This window comes from Elephas maximus, chromosome 16 (assembly GCF_024166365.1).
Source record: "Elephas maximus indicus isolate mEleMax1 chromosome 16, mEleMax1 primary haplotype, whole genome shotgun sequence".
NCBI classification, from domain to species: domain Eukaryota; kingdom Metazoa; phylum Chordata; class Mammalia; order Proboscidea; family Elephantidae; genus Elephas; species Elephas maximus.
Window position 1 is genome coordinate 17,148,509 of NC_064834.1, and position 17,603 is coordinate 17,166,111.

At 50.2% G+C, this 17,603-nt stretch overlaps 1 protein-coding gene across 2 annotated transcripts in view; it reads right to left on the reverse strand.

The window, feature by feature from the left end:
* ADAMTS14 (ADAM metallopeptidase with thrombospondin type 1 motif 14) overlaps positions 1 to 4,986 on the reverse strand; it is a 105,100-nt gene extending 100,114 nt beyond the window's left edge. For both annotated transcript variants that reach the window (XM_049855787.1, XM_049855786.1), the window contains exons 1-2: positions 4,901 to 4,986; positions 2,589 to 3,031 (exon numbers count right to left, since the gene is read on the reverse strand). In XM_049855787.1, coding sequence (XP_049711744.1) covers positions 2,589 to 3,031; positions 4,901 to 4,982 — 525 coding nt within the window. In that variant the 5' untranslated portion in view covers positions 4,983 to 4,986. The remainder of the gene's footprint in view (positions 1 to 2,588; positions 3,032 to 4,900) is intronic.
* Between the last annotated feature and the right edge of the window lie 12,617 nt (positions 4,987 to 17,603).

The following is a 17,603-nucleotide window of genomic DNA, read 5'->3' on the forward strand; positions in this document are numbered from 1 at the left end:
ATCAAGTCGACTCTACCTCAGGGACTTGTCCACACAGAGCAGGGCTTGTTCAGACCATGTCTTCTACTGGGAAGTTCTCCATCCGCTCTGTACCTGCAGCCCTGCCCAGGCCTGGCACCAGCAGGCCCCGGTACCCACCAGGGGAGGAAGGAGTCTATTTACAGCGGCCAGGCTTCAAATTCCTCTAGCCAGGCCTGCCCCATGGTCATGAAGCACCAATATCAAGCTAGAAGGGGCCTGACCTCATCCATTCCAGCCTCCTCCAGGCACCAAGGAGGCAAGTGGGCCCAGACAGGGAGGGCAACTTGCCTGGGGCCACACAGCCATGCAAAGGTGTCTCCCAACTCCCAGCCCAGCCTCTTTTCCTACAGCAAGCTGGTCCATCCCTGCCTCATGCCCCCTCTAGCATTCCCTCAAGGTCACAACAAAGCCCACCTGCCCAGCACAGCTTCTGGGATCCACTCCCTAGCCCCACTGGACAGGGCGCTCTGTCCTCTGTCCAACCATCACTCTCTTGCTCAAGCTTTCCTCTGCCCAGCAGAGGCCACTCCCCATCTTCTGCCTCCACCCAACTTCTACTCATCCATCAAGGCCCAATTCAAATATCACCACCTCCGATACAAAAAATAATCATCATTCCCATTTACTGAGTACCCATAGTGTTCTGGAAAACCAACCAAGTAGATGTTAAAACTACTACATGTGGGGTCTCCCCTCTGCTAGGTAGGCAGGAACTTGACTTGCGACAAAGCAGGGGTGTTACAGCTTGAATGTGTCCCCCAAAAGACATGTTGAAGTCCTAACCCCTAGTATCTATGAATGTGACCTGGTTTGGAAATAGGGTTTCTGACTTTTATTAGTCAACATGAAGTTATACTGTAATAGAGTGGGACCTAATCTAAAATGACTGATGTCCTTACACAAAGAGGAGAAGAGACACAGAGGGAAGACAGCCATGTGACAAAAGAGACAGAGATTGGAGTGCTGGTATTAAAATTCCATGGCGGGGGGATGATTAAGGAAAAAATCTCTTAAAAGTTTCCTTGTTGTTGCTGTTAGCTGTTGTCAAGTTGGCCCCGGACTCTAAGTACAACAGAATGAATTGCTGCCCAGCCCTGCACCTTCCCCATCATCAACTGAGGATTGGACCATTGTGATCCACAGGGCTTTCATTGGCTGGTTTTCAGAAATAGATCACCAGGCCTTTCTTCCTAGTCTGTCTTAGTCTGGAAGCTCCTCTGAAACCTGTTCTGACAGACAGATGGTGGCTACACTTGAGGTGTATCAGCTGGGAATCGAACCCAGGTCTCCCACATGAAAGGCAAGAATTCTACCATTGAACAACCAATGCCCCCAAAAAGGCTCCTTAGGGGGCCAATAATGAAAAAAAAAAAAAAAGATTGGAAAATACTGGCATAGACAAAGGCAGCCACGATATTCAGCAGGAAGACACCTCTTGAGGATGGAAGAGATTGATAAGTGAGAAGTCCTTTCAGTCCTGCCAGTGAAGGGGACCCCCACCCCCTTACCAGCATCCCCATCTGACTCACCCCTCTTAAAGGTGTGTGACAGAGGACAAGCAGGTCCTTTCTTGGCAAACATTAGCTCATACCTGCTGTCGCTGGCAAAGTAGAAACCATGGGAAGAGCTGCCCACTGGGGCTCAGAGGCTGCCACACAGGCTCCTGAGGGCCTGAGCCCCCCCAGGACCGGTGGCGAGGGGAAGGAGACCTAGCTCAAGTTGACAGTGAGGGAGAGGACCCACCCTATGGCTTTCTCATTTGCAATCTGGAGCCAACTAGCAGGGGGCATTCCCAGCACCTGGGAGGAGGGGAGGTGCTAAGAAAGGGAACATCAGAGCAGCCAGAAAGAGCCAGCAGGCTTTGGGAAGAGAGGTCCATAGGAGAAGAAGAAGGAAGTAACAGTGAGAATAACACACAACAGCAGCTAATGCAGAGCCCTGACCACGTGCCAGGCATGTGCCACCCACCCAGTGCGCTGCCGGAGAGGTAGTTCGTATCGCTATCACCAGCACAGCAGCTCCACGAGGGCAGGGACCACATCTGCCCAGGCTCTACCATATCCCCCAGTGCCTGGGACAGTGCTGAGCACACAGGATATGTGCAGTAAATATGTGCAGAGTGAATAAATAAATCCTCATTTTGTGCGTAAAGGAAAAAACCGCAGAGAGGTTAAGTAACTTATCCAAGTCCTCATAGCTAGCAAGTAGCTCAGCAGGATTCAAACTCAGCAGTCAGCCACCAGAGCCCGCCTTCCTAACCCCTGTGTTTGTCTGGGCTCAAAGGTCCCAACCAGGTAAGCTGTGGTCCAGATGGATCCCATGGATGACAAGGGAACGGATGAGAAAAAGGACCTATCCCAACTCAGCCACTTCACATCGGGCCAAGTGCGCTGCTCTCTGTCTGGAAGGCAGCACATCCCCTGACTTGGCTCCAACTACAGTATACCCACAGGAATCCCAAACACAGGGCAGCCAAGGAGAAAACCATGTCGGCCTGGCTCAGCCGGCCGGGCTTGGGCAGGGGAGTGGTGGGGGGAATGCGGCTTGACAAGAAGCTCGTCCCTTACCAATCCATCGCAGTTGCTGATGGCGACAGCTGCCCCCGGCATGCCTGTGATACCACCGGTGTAGACACACTCCTGCCACAAAGGCTGCCGGAACAGCTCCTGAAAGTCTTCCTGCCACTCCACCGAAGCTCCCGGCACCACCAGCCGCCGGTTGGGCCGCAGGTACAAGTGTAGTTCCCTCCCAAAAACAGTGACGTTGAAGTACAGGGAGTGGCGTCCCATCCTGCCAGGCTGCAGGTTCTCTCTGTCGGGGTGCAGGGGGCTGCGGGCCACCCGGCGGTGCCTGGAGCGTGACGGTGGTGTGGGTGGCCTACCCACCACTGTGCTTCTCGCAGAGACTGCTGCTGGGTCCGACACCACATGGGAGAGGAACCGTCCCCGAAAATCTGTGCTGCAGGGCACCGTCACCCCATAGTCGTGGAGCTTTCCAGAGAGGCGCAGTTCTGGTGGAAGTAAACAAGGAGTGACTTCAATGCAGTCCGTGCAGAGGTAAGGGGAAGCCTGAAATCCCATGGGGGCAGAAGACTGGATGCGCTGCCTAGTAGGCAACCTTGAGTGTCAACTGCATGCACCCCTTAGCCCAAGTTCACCCATTTTCCATCCATTGCTTTCTGAGCCTCTAGGTCTCTACACTTGGATGAATGGTGTTCAAATATTTTGTGGACATAAATTACCCCCTCTATCCCCAGGGCCTTGTTAAACTTAAACCAAAAAACCAAACCAGTTGTCATCGAGTTGTTTCCAACTCAGAGTGACCCCATGTGTTACAGAGTAGAACTGAGCTCCATTTCAAGGCTGTGACCTTTCAGAAGCAGATTGCCAGGCCTTTCTTCCAAGGCACCTCTGTGTGGGTTCAAACCACCAAGATTTTGATTAGTATCCCAGAGCTTAACTATTCGCGCCACTCAGGGACTCCTTTTTTTAAACTTAGCAGAAGGGGAGAAAACCATGCCAAACAGGACTGTCACTCTAGCAACAGTGATCCAACCATGGGACTGCCTCGGAAAGGACTGAAATTCTCCAAAAGCCCCCAGGGCAAAGAAGAAAAGCCAGGTCTGCCCAAACTCCCCCAGTGGGCTGAAGTCACCGGCCCACCTGGGGTAGGGCCCTCCTCACTACACTCTCAAGAATGCAGCTGGCAAAACAAACACACCTAGAAACCCAGGGGACCGTGGGCACGAGTCTAGGAGAAAGGAGGAGCCAGAGAGAGAGGGAGGGAAGACACGGTTCTGTTTTTCCAAGTTTAGAAAGAAAACTTTTTTAAGAAGCACAGGGGCAGCAGAGATTTCTCCATGGCCCAGCTCCAAGCTGGGTAAATATAGATCTTCAAAAATAAAAGGAGACTCGCAGGGTGACCTGCCCATTTGGGCTGAATTAAGTGTGAGGTCATGGCCCCATGCTCCAGGCTGCACGCCAGCCGCCCCGTCCTCACACCGTTCTCCCTGAGTCCGCCAGCCGGATGGGAATGACAGCTCCCTGGCTTCCAGGCCTGGTGATTCATGGATAGGAGTTTGGGAGGAATTTTCATTTCCACACTGCCTCCCTCATCACAGCACTGATAAAACCCAGAAGTGATGTGTTCGGAAAATCACCTATGCCCAAGGTGGTTATGGGTAAGGGGGCTAACTCTCCCCCCCTGTTTTTACCCATTCCAGCAGAAGACCCCCAGGTCTGCTGCAAAAGGAACCTCACTTTGGCGCGTGGACAGAGCTCACAGGCCAGCAGGCACCCTGCCTGAAAATGACAGGAGCTTCCTGCCCATGCCCCGAGCCACCAGGAGGGCCACCCCACCCTGCAAGGTGAGGGTGGAGTGTGCCTGCCGTGTGTGAGGATGTCTGTCCAGAGTGTGAGAAGGCTGGGGTGGGGGAGGGCAGAGGTGTGTAGATGTGTTTCTGTGTTCCCCGAGGTGGGGGTAATCACCTGCCGGCCTGCCTGCGTGTGTGAAAGGGTCAGACACACACACAAGATGGAGAGGGAGAGACAGAGAAGGGTGCAAAGAAAAGAAACTGATAGTGAGAGAGATGTAGAGAGAAAGACCAAGATACACAGCCCCTAAAAAGATACCCAGTGTTCCCTCCTCGGCCGGGCCCGCTTCCCAAGCCCTGTCCTGGGGTCCCCCCCTCCCTCTTGTGCCAGAAAGGGAGATAAAGCGCGGGACAGCGCCGATGGCACACGGAGAAGTGACCTCAGCCCTAGCGTGCGCACCGCCTGCCTCCCGCTTAGACGCTCTCCGGCTCGCTCGGGCTCCCTCTGGCCACCCTGCCCCGAGTGCACCCCGGGCCCCGCGCGCCTGCACGCACGCACGCACGCACCTGGGATCCGGCTGCCTGCGGCGGCGCAGAGCCCGCAGTGCAGGGACAGCAGGCAGGACAGCAGCGCGCGGAGCCGAGCCATGGGGCGGCGAGGGGATGCGGGCCGGGTGGGCGCCCAAGCCCCGAGCCCCCGGCTACGGGAGAGGCTGCCGCGCGCGCTGGGCTGCCCCAGAGCCAGCCGGCCTGCCTCCGCCACCACCTCCACCACCGCCTCCTCCGGTCCTTGCCGCCTCCCGCCTGCCAGCTCCGGCCCCCCGCGCGGCACCGCCGCCTGGACCGCTGGCTCCGGGCGCCCGAGGCTGCCGGCGGGAGAGTGCAGTCACTCAGCGCCAGCGTCCCCGGTGCCAACTGTCTGTCGGCCGGTCAGCTCATACCGTGACGCTCCGGGACGCGGCGGTAGCCGGGCGAGGGGACGGCGGGGCGGGCCGGGGGTGGGCACACCGGGATAGGCGGGGCCGGGAGGGGGTCGGAACCAGGGGCGCCGCGGCCCGGGGGCGGGGCTGGGGCGCGGAGCCGCGTGTGGCCTGGCCCAGGATCGGAAGTGCCACGCGGAGCCGGGACTGGGGCTCCCGGCGCGCGGGGCGACGGCCCCCTCAGACGCCTCTGCCAGAGTGACAGTCCGAATCTTCTCTCCTTGGCCCTTGAGCACTGTTTGCTCGGCAGTAGGGCCCACTGTCCCACACTCCGCGCTGTTCCGCAGCCACTGGCAGAAGGTATGGCCAACTACTTTAGTGAAGGGAGACTGTAAGCCTCAGGAAGAGAGGACGCCTGTCTCTGTCTCTCGTGGTGGTCTCCATGTCTCCACTAACCACTGACTTCTGGGATCTATCCATTTTGCAGACTGCAGCTCCCCTGAGTCCCAGGGTACAATGACTAGCCCGCATCCTAGTCAAGAGCAAGATGAATTGAGAGCTCTTGCTTTCCAGTCAGTTAGCTCTGACTGAAACCCTACCTCTGAGCCTGTTTCCTCATCTGTAAAAAGGGTGTTAACTATAGCACATAGTAAACCAAACCAAAGAACCAAACCTGTTGTCCTAGCATTGATTCCACTCATGGTAACCTCATGTGTTACAGAGTAGAACTGTTCCGTAGGGTTTTCTTGGCTGCAATCTTAATGAAAGCAGATTGCCAGGCCTTTCTTCCATGGTGCTGCTAGGTAGATTATAACTGAAAACCTTTAGATTAGCAGTCAGGTGCAAACCGTTTGTGACACCCCGAGACCTATAGCACATAAACAAAAAAAAAAAAAAAAAAAAACCCATGCACATAGGAGGTGCTCAATAAATGATAACTGGGTCACTATGAGTCAGAATCAACTCGATGGCAATGGGTTTGGTTTTGGTCCACTTCCACTCATGGCACCAGAAACACTTGCCACAGCCCAAGGTGGAAAGCGCGAAGAGGCAAGGAGAGGAGACTGGATACTGAGTGGGTATAATGCCTCATCCAAACAGTGCTGAGACCGGCTCAGCAGTCAGGGTGACCAGCCCAGGACCACAGAAAGTTGGTGCAACTTGCTTAACTCTGTAAATGTGTTCCTCACAGTCTGCAAGCCAGTGCTGTTTCAAGCAATCAAGAAGTGGGAATTGGAGAAAGGAGTTTTTTTTTTTTTTTTTAAGAACTGTGGAATAAAGAATCTTTGTGTGAAGGACATAAAGCAGCCCCCTAATCTTTCTGGTTTTGAGTTCAGTCATTTTGTTGTGAGGCTTTCTTAAAGGGAAGCTGACTTGTGGGTTGAAAAAATCTGACCAGACTTCTCTTGGGAATCCTGGGCCCCTGAGAGAAAGACGGATTCCTGCATGCTTCTCCCCGTGTGAGCTCTTCCAGTCTTACACCCTTACTGAGCTCTAAGAGTGGGTTCTTCATCTCTGTGGACCCAGCACCTGGCTCAGGGCCACCTGAGAGGCAGTGCTGATGAAGAAAAGGATGCAGGAAATGGCACCGAGGCTCTGGAGGTCCAGTGCCTTTATGAAGCAGGTTCAGAGGGCTGAAGTGATATGTCCCAGGCCACACAGGTGTTAGTAGCAGAGCTAGAAACAGAACCCAGGGTAAAGGCTGAGAAGTAGAGAGAGACAACACTGAGGGTCTGGAGACTGTTCTAGAATGAACTTTGCCAAGTACGGGCCATGTGGCCAAGGGCAAGTCATTTACTTCTGTGAGTTTCAGTACCTCACCTGCCAAAGGTGAGGATCAGGGAAGACAGGGACATAAACTCTGAAGTCCTGTGGAGATGCAAAGTTTATAATATCCAGGCAACATCAGAGCACCCAGTTATTCAGAAATGACACCACCAAACTGATTTATATTAAATTCACAAAGAGTAGTTAATTCTCCTCTCTCTGGTCCTTTTTTTAAAAACCAGTTGGCTTCGAGTCAATTAGATTTTGACTCATGACAACCCCATGTGTGTCAGAGTAGAACTGTGCTCCATAGAGTTTTCAATGGCTGATTTTTTTTTGGAAGCAGAACACCAGGCCTGTCTTCCAAGGTACCTCTGGGTGGATTTGAACCTCTAACCTTTTGGTTAGTAGCCAAGTGTGCTAACCATTTGTACCACCCAGGGACTCCTCTGGCCCTTTAAGATTCCTTAAGGCAAGAGCCAGGCTGTGGGTTTTGTGTGTGAGGGCTGATGGAGCAAGAATGTGAGGGGCGTGTTTGTGTGTGTGTGTGTGTGAGAGAGAGTGAGAGAGGGAGATAATGGGAGCTTGGTGGAGAAGGTGTGAGATAAGAAGGCTGGAGCTGTTTGGTTCTAGCCGTCTTCCCCAAACCTGCTAAATGACCTAGGATAAAATGGCTTCCCTTCTCAGGGTCTCAGTTTTCCCAGCTGCAGAGTGGAGACCCTGTGGGGACAGGAGGGAAAAGTCATGGCGCGAAGATTGCTTGCTTTTTCCCTGCTACGGGACAATCCTAGGAAAGCTCACCCAGAAAACTTATGGCCTGAGCCCCCCTCTCCTCTCCCACCTCCTACTTCCTGCCTCGGACAGGGCAAGTTTAAAGCGACCCAATACAGCCAAGACCCCATGAGCTGTGGGCTGGGGCTTTCTAGCAAAACCTCTCCCTGGTTGGCTACCCCGACCCCGTTCTGCGGGGCTACAGTGCTTGCTTTTGTTGGCAAGTATTGTGTGTCCGAGCCCTTTCCTACTGAGGAAGCCTTTGTTTGGAAGAGGGGACTCAGGAGCACAGCTCAGAATCTGGGGTAGAAGGTGGGGAATGGCTGGATAGCCCCGTTTCTGGAGATGAACAGGGCCAAAGCAAAGACACCCACAGGTGTCAGCTTGGGACCCTCCTAGGAAAGCAAGTTCTGGGTTTCCCAGTCTCTCGTCTTGGCAGTTCTCACAGGGGAGAATGGGTTAGGCGTTTCTCTTGCAAACGTATCCCCAACACTTCTCCAACTCTTTCAGTTCAAGGTTCTGGGAGGGGGTGGGGGAAGATGTGAGAAGTTTGCAGGGCGTGGAACCAGCAGCCAATGGGAAGCCCAGACACTTAAAAGAGAAAGCCTGAAGGCCAGGTAGGAATGGAAAGAGAAACGTGCTCTAGATTAAGGAGCTGGGGCACAAGTGAGGTCACTGGGCTGCCGGGAAAGAAAGGGCCCAGAAGAAGGCCGAGAGGAGGAGGCATTCCTGGTGGAGGAGATACTTGAAACGAACTTCAAATCGTGTCACCCGCTCTGCTGTAAAACCTGAAGTCTTCCTACTGCTTTGGGGATAAAGATCAGATTCCCAACTTGGTGTACCAGGTTCTGCATGGGGTGGTCCTGCCAACCCTTCTGCCTCCACATCCCCTACACTCACTGCCCTCCAGCCTAGCTCCTTGGACTCAACCATGCTTATCTTGCCACAGGCCCTTGCATAGGCTGTTCCCCCTGCCCTGAGCGTTCTACCCTCCCTCTTCATCCTGCTTATCCTTCAGATATCCTCAGTCACCTCCTGAAGCCTGTTCAGGCCTCCCAGCTACGTCAATTCCCCTGTTGTACAAGCTCTGCCTCCTTCCCAGCCTCCTCACTGTTGAGTTTCACTTGATCGTGTTCCATTCTTGATCAACATCTGCTTCTTCCCGGACTGTGAAATCCACAGGGACCACACTGGGTTGCTTTTTTTTTTTTTTTTTTGCCACTGTATTCCCAGTGCCCTCAATAAATATTAGTTAAATTAATAATCAAATGAGCAGGAGCTGGGGAAGGAGTAGTTCATGGAAATTTTGGGAAGTTACGCATTTTCCATAATAATCATTCCAGGGGAAAATCTGAGACACACACTTTCGAGTCCTGAGTCCACCAACCACATGAAGGTCACCAGGCTGCAGAGTGGGAGTGGGAAAGAAGAGTTGCCTTTTTGTCCCCCCAAGCCTTGAAAACAAAATGAAAATAACAACAATGACAACAAAGAGCATTATAGCTATAGGGTCACTATGAGTCGGAATCAACTCCACGGCAACGGGTTTTGTTTGGTTTTTGTTGGCCAGGCATTTACATATTTATTTCAATTACCACAACAGCTTTGCGAGGTCAGTGTCATTATCCCCACTTACAGATGAGGTAACCCAGGTTAGGCGACACCAGCTAGTAAACGTCAGAGCCATAGACAAACCAGAGTCTTATTCCAACCCACAAGCTTCCAGGCAGATTGTTGACGCCTGGGAGAGATTTCCCAGGCCCACCCCACCCTGGAGCTTTGGAAAGCAGTGGGGGAGGAGGGGGTGCGAAAGCTCTAAGTGGAGCAGGGAAGGGGCTGGCTGAAATCACAAAGGGGTGCAGGCTGGGGGAGGGGCGGATAACTTCCAGGCTCATCCACCCTTACAGATCACCTAGTTCATTTTTCTTTTTCTTTTTTTAAATCGTGGTGGAAATATACTCACCAAAACATCTTCAGCGCAGCTTCCACATTTACAATTCAGTGACTTGGATTGATTACATTTTCCTTGTGGTGCCACCGTTATCACTATCCTTTTCCAGAATATTCCCCCCCCCATTAACACAAACTCAATGCCTCCCAAACGGACACTCCCCCTCTCCTCCTCCCTCCCACCTCTGGTAACCATTAACAACCTTTGGTTTCTATATACTTATTTCATATCAACAAGATAGATCGTACAGTATTTGGTCTTTCGCAACTATTTCACTCAGCATAACGTTTTCTGAGTTTACCCACGGTGTGGCATGCATCAGGACTTCATTTCTCTTTACAGCTCCAGATATTCCATGGTATGATTGTATCACATTTTTTTTTTTTAAGTTTCCCTAGTGTTTTTTTTTTTTAATAACTTTTATTAAGCTTCAAGTGAACGTTTACAAATCCAATCAGTCTGTCACATATAAGTTTACATACATCTCACTCCCTATTCCCAATTGCTCTCCCCCTCTTGAGTCAGCCCTTTCAGTCTCTCCTTTCTTGACAATTTTGCCGGCTTTCCTCTCTCTCTATCCTCCCATCCCCTCTCCAGACAAGAGTTGCCAACACAATCTCAAGTGTCCACCTGATATAATTAGCTCACTCTTCATCAGCGTCACTCTCCCACCCGCTGACCAGTCCCTTACATGTCTGATGAGTTGTCTTCGGGGCTGGTTCCTGTCCTGTGCCAACAGAAGGTCTGGGGAGCATGGCCGCCAGGATTCCTCTAGTCTCAGTCAGACCATTAAGTTTGGTCTTTTTATGAGAATTTGGGGTCTGCATCCCACTGATCTCCTGCTCCCTCAGGGGTCCTCTGCTGTGCTCCCTGTCAGGGCAGTCATCGATTGTGACTGGGCACCAACTAGTTCTTCTGGTCTCAGGATGATGTAGGTCTCTGGTTCATGTGGCCTTTTCTGTCTCTTGGGCTCTTAGTTGTCATGTGGCCTTGGTGTTTGTCATTTTCCTTTGCTCCAGGTGGGTTGAGACCAATTGATGCATCTTAGATGGCCGCTTGTTAGCATTTAAGACCCCAGACGCCACATTTCAAAGTGGGATGCAGAATGATTTCATAATAGAATTATTTTGCCAATTGACTTATCCCTTTGTCTATTGATGTACCTGCCGGTTGTTTTCACCTTTTGGCTATTGCCTTATTTTTTTTAAACTTTGTTGTTGTTTTGAAAAATAATACATACAGAAAAAGTGTCCTTTCGCTCATTTTACAGAGCGGCAAACTGAAGCCCAGAGAGTAGAGATAACTTCCCCAAGGTCACACTGAGGTTGTTCTGGGGCAGGATTACACCGCAGGTCTTCTGACTCCCACCCAGTGATCTGAAAACATCCAGGCGCTTGGTTCCTCTCACCCAAGACTGTGAAGCCCTTTGACTATTCCTCTTCAGTTCACATGTCAGCCCAGAAGGAAGAGGAGGAAGAGTGTGGATCTCTTCCTCCAGCCTCCTGAGGGCCACAGCTCTCCTAAGAAGTTCAAGGCCAACATGTAATGAGTTGCCATGGATTTGATTCTAACATGACGACTCCATGTATGTCAGAGTAGAACTGTGCTCCACAGGGTTTTCAATGGCTGATTTTTTTGGAAGTACATCACTAGGTCTTTCTTCCAAGGCACCTCTGGGTGGGCTACAACCTCCAACCTTTAGGTTAGCAGCCAAACGTGTTAACCATTTACACCACCCAGGGACTCCACTTCAAGGGCACTGGCTTCTCACCTTGGGGTGTCCCCACCACCTCCAGTGCCATTGATCTCACTTGAAAATTTGTAAGGCATGCAAATCCTCAGGCCCTACCCCAGCCTATGGAATCAGAAACTCAGGGGGGTGGGGCCCAGCAGTCTGTGTTTTTAAAACCCTCCAGGGCATTCTGATGCTCGCTTAAATTTAAGAATCTCCATTCTAAGCAAAGCTTTGAAAACTGGGGCCAAATTATGTCAGGGAACAGGCTCACTAACTGAGGCTCTGTAGTCTGCCCCTCGTTAAAGGCTGTGGCCCTCACCTCCTATCCCCGGTCTCCAAAGCCTGAGCTGGAGCTGGACCTGAACTCCAGGGGCCTGGGCAGAGCTCCAGGGGCTTCCAGATGAACCAGAGACCAGGCCTCAGGGCCTCTCTTCACATCACCCCTTTCCTTTCTCTTCCCAGGGCCCCCTCCGCACAGCTTTTGGCAAGCGTCTCATGGCTGTATCTAGGAAACTCAGAGGGTTAAGTTAACCACAGTGATTTGTCATCCATTATAGAACAGCCGATACCCCTGAGACGGGCTGAACCATGAGATCAGCTAGAAACAATGCTGTTTGTGCCCTGTGTGTAGACGTTGTGTGGTTGTGGTTGCTGCATGTTGAGGGGCACAGGGAGAGGAGGGCTCCTTGTTCTTGTAATAAGGGCTGCCAGAAAGGCCAGCTGTCCTTCTGGGAGCTCTCGGTCATTTCCTCTCCCAAAACTGTAGGTCTATGATTGCAACATCAACATCCTCATAACCAAAGTCCAGTGCGGCCCCTGGCATTGAGGTTCAAGAGAGAAAAGGCACAAAGCAGATACTCTCCCCTCCATTTCCTGGGGCCCCTTGGGTGCGATAAAAGGACTCAGATTTGGCAAGGGCCTATGTCTCACAAGTTTTTTCCAACTCTGTTACCCCTTTAGATGCCATGGCTGGTATCCTGCAGCAAAGAGTGACTTGGTCTCCATGCTGTTCCCTTTGTAGATTAGTTAGGATGCTTTTGCTAAAATGTAACAACAACAAATTAAATATGGCTTAATTTATTATATCACATAACAAGAAATCCTGAAGCAGACATGTTCTGGAACTAGTTTGGCAGCCCAACAGAATCATCAAGCCCCCAGTTCCTCCTTTTTTCTACTCGGCCATGCTTGGTAGTTAGTCTTGTCCTTTGGCTTGTCTTCTCTTAGTCACAATATGGCTGCATTAGCTCCAGGCATCACATGTTTACCCAATGTGACTAGGTTCTGCCTTGTTCTCCCCTCTTTTTAAAGATATTATTATGAAAATTTCAAACATACACAAGAGAGAATAGCATGAGGATCTCCCATTTACCTATCAGGCAGCTTCAATAATTATCATCACAAGGCCAGTCTTACTTCATCTTTATCCCCCTCCCCTCTATACGCTGGATTATTTGAAAGCAAATCCCAGGCATCATCTCCCATTTCTTATCAACAGCTAACAGATAAGAACTCTCTCTTTTTCAAAAAAACAAAAACAATACAACAAAAGCCATAATGCCTTTGTCATATCTAACAAAAGTAACAATAAACTCCTTAAAACCATCTCATGCCCAATCATTGTTCAGATTTTCCCAACTGTTGGAAAAACGTGCTTTGTTTTGTGTTTTTTGTTGTGGTAAAGATATAGGTAACAAAACCCTTGCCATTTCAACCATCGTCACAGGCACTGTTCAGTGACATTAAATACGTTCATCGTGCTGTTCATTCGTCACCATTCCTGAATTTTTCCATCACCCTTAACAGAAGCTCGGTCCCCCTAGGCTTTGCACCTTCCTTTTCCCCTCCCTCCCACCCAACCTTGGTAACCATTAATAAGCTTTGGTCTGTATATACTTGCTTGTTCTAGATATTTTATATAAGTGGGATCATACAACATTTGTCCTTTTGTGACTGACTTATTTCACTCCCCATAATGTTTTCAGTTTCCACCTATATTGTAGCATGTATCAATCAGGCCTTCATTTTTGTTTTGTTGTTAAGACTTGGTTTGTTCAAATAGGGATCCAAAGTCCATACATTGCATTTGGTCATGTATCTCAGAGCCACTGTGGGTGGGCAAACTACACCTGGGGCCAAAGCCAGTCCACTGCCTATTTTTGTCAATAAACTTCATGGGAACCCAGCCAGATCCATTTGTTTACTTATTGTCAGTGGCTTATTTCCTGCTACAAAGGCAGAGCTGAGTAGTTGTCAGAGACAGTATGGGCTGCAAAGCCTAAAATGTTTACTATGTGACCCTTTACAGGAAAAGTTTACTGGCTGTGATCTAAACAGTTTCCCCTTCCCTTTTTTTTTCTGGTTGAAGAAACCTGGACATTTGTCCTGTAGAATTTCATGTATTGTTCTGCCCCTTTTGACGAGCAAGGTAAAGGCCTTCCAGAAACCTTTGTAGCAGACTTTTTCTTCAAGTGTGAGTGCCCAGACTTACCCTCATTTATTTCCTTAGCCAGTCCCTGAGAGGGCTGAGTCCCCTCCTCAGGAGCACATGGTTGCTCGTTAGATGAACAAAATCAGGTTTTTATCAGAAAGGAGGAAGGGTAGTGAATGGGTTTTAAGCAGGAGACAAGGATGATTCCAACCTTCCAGAATGGACCAACTCAGCAAAATGGCAGAGCTGGTCAAGTCTCCTTCAGCTAGCGCTAACCGTTCAGGGCTCCTCCCTCAACTGCCAGGACACAGATTCTCCTGCTCTATCTTCCAATGTTTGCTCAACGTTTAACAAGCACTTGGTGGGCACACCCTCTCCCAGCTCTGTGCTGGACGCCGGGGTATAGGGATAACCATGGTAGACTGGTCCTCGGGTTCTGAACTCACTGTCTAGTGACCAGAGGTAATGGAAGAGAGGCTTCTTTCATCCCCCATTTTTAAAGATTTTATTATGAAGATTTTTTAAACATACACAAAAGACGACAGAATTGCATGAAGATCTCACATTTACCCATCATCCAACCTCAATAATTATCATCACATGGCCAGTCATATTTCAACTTTAGCCCCTTCCTCTGAACCCTGGATTATTTGAAAGCGAACCCCAGAAGTCTTCTCTCATTCAGTATCTATAGCTAATAGATGAGAACTTTCTCTTCTTTAAAAACAAAACAACATCATCCACAATGCTGGGTGCCAAGGAGCAGGGCGTTCCAGAGTGGGGGATGACATGCTGGGATGCGGGTGGTCACAGGCACTGTGGGGGCACAGAGAAGGGGCACCAAACTCATCTTGAGCAGTCAGAGAAGGTTTCCTGGAGGAAGCACCATCTCAGCAGAGACCTGAAGGATGCGCAGGTGTTAGCGAGGGCAAGTGGATGGGGAGAAGGTCTAAGGCAGAGACAAACCCTTGGCTGATGGAAGAAATTAAATTAAGGCCAGTATGGCTGAAGAAAAGAGCCTGAGGGGCTCATGGGGAAAAGGGGGCAGGGATCCAGCTGCAGAGAGCCTGAAAGGCCATATTTAGGGCCTTTATCCAAGAGGGTTCCTGGGAGACACTGGGGGTGTTCTTAGAAGGGAACAGGAGCAGAAGCGTGCTATAGAAAGGTGTTAAGATGTAAAACCTGTTCTCGAATTCCCCACCCACACTGAGGCATTCCAGTAAACCGTGTTTGTGGACTGGGGTCTTTAGAGCCAAACAGGGTGAGAGCTTCAAGTTATAGCGGAATACGTGCTTGTAATATTATTCTCTGTATTTTTTTAAATATATAATATGTTCAATATATATATAAAAGAGCCTTGGTTAAGTGCTTGGCCGCTAACCAAAAGGTTGGCGATTCAAACCCACCCAGCCTCTCCATGAGAGAAAGACCTGGCAATCTGCTCCCGTAAAGATTACAGCCAAGAAAACCCTATGGGGAAGTTCTACTCTGTAACACATGGGGTTGCCATGAGTCGGAATTGGCTCCATGGCAGTGGGTTTGGTTTTTTTTTAATATTATGTATATGTATATTTCAAACCCATTGTTGTCGAGTCGATTCCAACTCATGGCTACCCTGTAGGACAGAGTAAAACTGCTCCACAGGGTTCCCAAGGAGCAACTGGTAGATTTGAACTGCTGACATTTTGGTTAGCAGCCGAGCTCTTAACCAGTGTGCCATCAGTGAGTTAAGAGCTCAGGTTGCTAACCAGAAAGTCAGCAGTTCAAATCTACCAGCCACTCCTTGGAAACCCTGTGAGGCAGTTCTGCTCTGTCCTGTAGGGTCGCTATGAGTCCGAATCAACTTGATAGCAACAGGTTTAATGGGTTACGTATATGTATATACATACGTGTGTCTGTGCACATGTGTATTTTTTAAACTTGGTGGGGTAGTGATCCAATGGTCGAATTGAGCCCCTGCAATCACACCACAAACCAAAAAACCCAAATTCATTGCCATTGAGTTGACTCCAACTCACAGTGACCCTAAAGGACAGAGTTGAACTGCCCCACAGGGTTTCCAAGGAGCAGCTGGTGGATTTGAACTGCTGACCTTTCAGTTAGCAGCTGAGCTCTTAACCACTGCGTCACCAGGGCTCCAAGCACACCACAGAGGTGAAGATTTTTCCCTTTGCTCATGGCTAACTTTGCTCCAGTATGTCACCCTCTGCCACATCCTCTCTGAACCTCAGTTTTCTAGATCTGCTAAATGAGAACAGTACTACCTATCTCCTGCCAGAAATGATACATACAACCAGCCAAATGTCCAGAAGCTCTTTAAGAACCAGGGGCAGAAGAGGGAGAGTACTACTGGCATTTCTGCTTCCTTCTTAGTTCCATAAAACGGAAAGGTCCTGAGTGACTGAGGAGGCCTCTCACTGCTCCCGCTCAAAGAGCAGACCCGGGCAGAGGTGAATCTTGTTGTTAGCAGCTGTTGACTCATGGTGATCGCATGTGCTCCATAGGGTTTCCTGGGCTGTAGTCTTTACAAAAGCAGATCTCCAGGCCTTTCTTCCGTAGAGACTCTGGGTGGGTTCAAACCACCAACCTTTAGGTTAGCAGGCAATTGAAAACCACTTGGGCCACCCAAGATCCTAGAGGTAAATCTACATTGGCTTATTTCCAGAGGAACTCCCCGTTTCACACTGCAGGCACCACCGTTACCTGAGTTCTGCCTACAGAATGCTTGCCTTCCAATGTGCCCAGAGCTTTTACAGGCTCTCATATGAATTGTCACAAGTGGAAAGCTGTGGCCTGTGTGCCCCTCACTCAGCCATGGAAAAAGCAGCATGCATTCAGCAAGCATTCAGCAAGCAGGTAGCTTGTGCCTGGCCCACAGGAAAGCCCTGCACCACAGACAGAGCCCAGAACAGTGGGCACCTCCGGATCTGCTCTCCATTGTCAAGCTTTGAACTTACACCTGCTTGTGATTCATCAAGTGGTGAAGATGGCATTTTACAGAATGTCTAGTGTTTGTCCAGCTAGAGAAAACCTCCAGCCAGGGGGGTAGGAGACCAGAGTCCTGGTCAAAACCCTGTGGTCAGCTGGCTGGGCTGCTCTAGGCAGCCACTTCCACCCTCTGCCCCCAGCCCTATCTGCAGCTGGAGTGGGTCGTTGAGATCATCTCTGTGGAGCGGCTGACCGCCCGTGATTCAGCCACTGCCTTCCACAGGCTGTCTTCTCAGCCTGGGTTGCCTCCTCTCCACCTGGCAAGGTCTGACTCTCCTTTAAATCCTTTTTCAGTGGTCACCTGCTCCATAAAACACATCCAGACACAGGGCCACCACACCCTCCCACCAGCAAACCACTCAACCACTCCTTCTTCCACTCCACGCTTGTAGCTTGTCTACTGTGAGACCCCCTGCACTGAAATATCCATTGGCTCAATAGCTGTGCGTGAGAAGTCTTTTTCCCTTGCCTTCCTATGGCCTGGAACACAGTAGATGCTCAAAAAATGCTTGATGAATCAATGAATGAATGCATGCATGCATGAATTAATTATTTATGGTTTCTTAAGCCCATGTAAGAAGCCCTGGTGGTGCAATCGTTAAGCACTTGGCTGCTAACTGAAAGGTCAGTGGTTCAAACCCACCAGCCACACTCCTCGGGAGAAAAGACCAGGCAATCTGTTCCCGTAAAAATTACAGCCAAGGAAA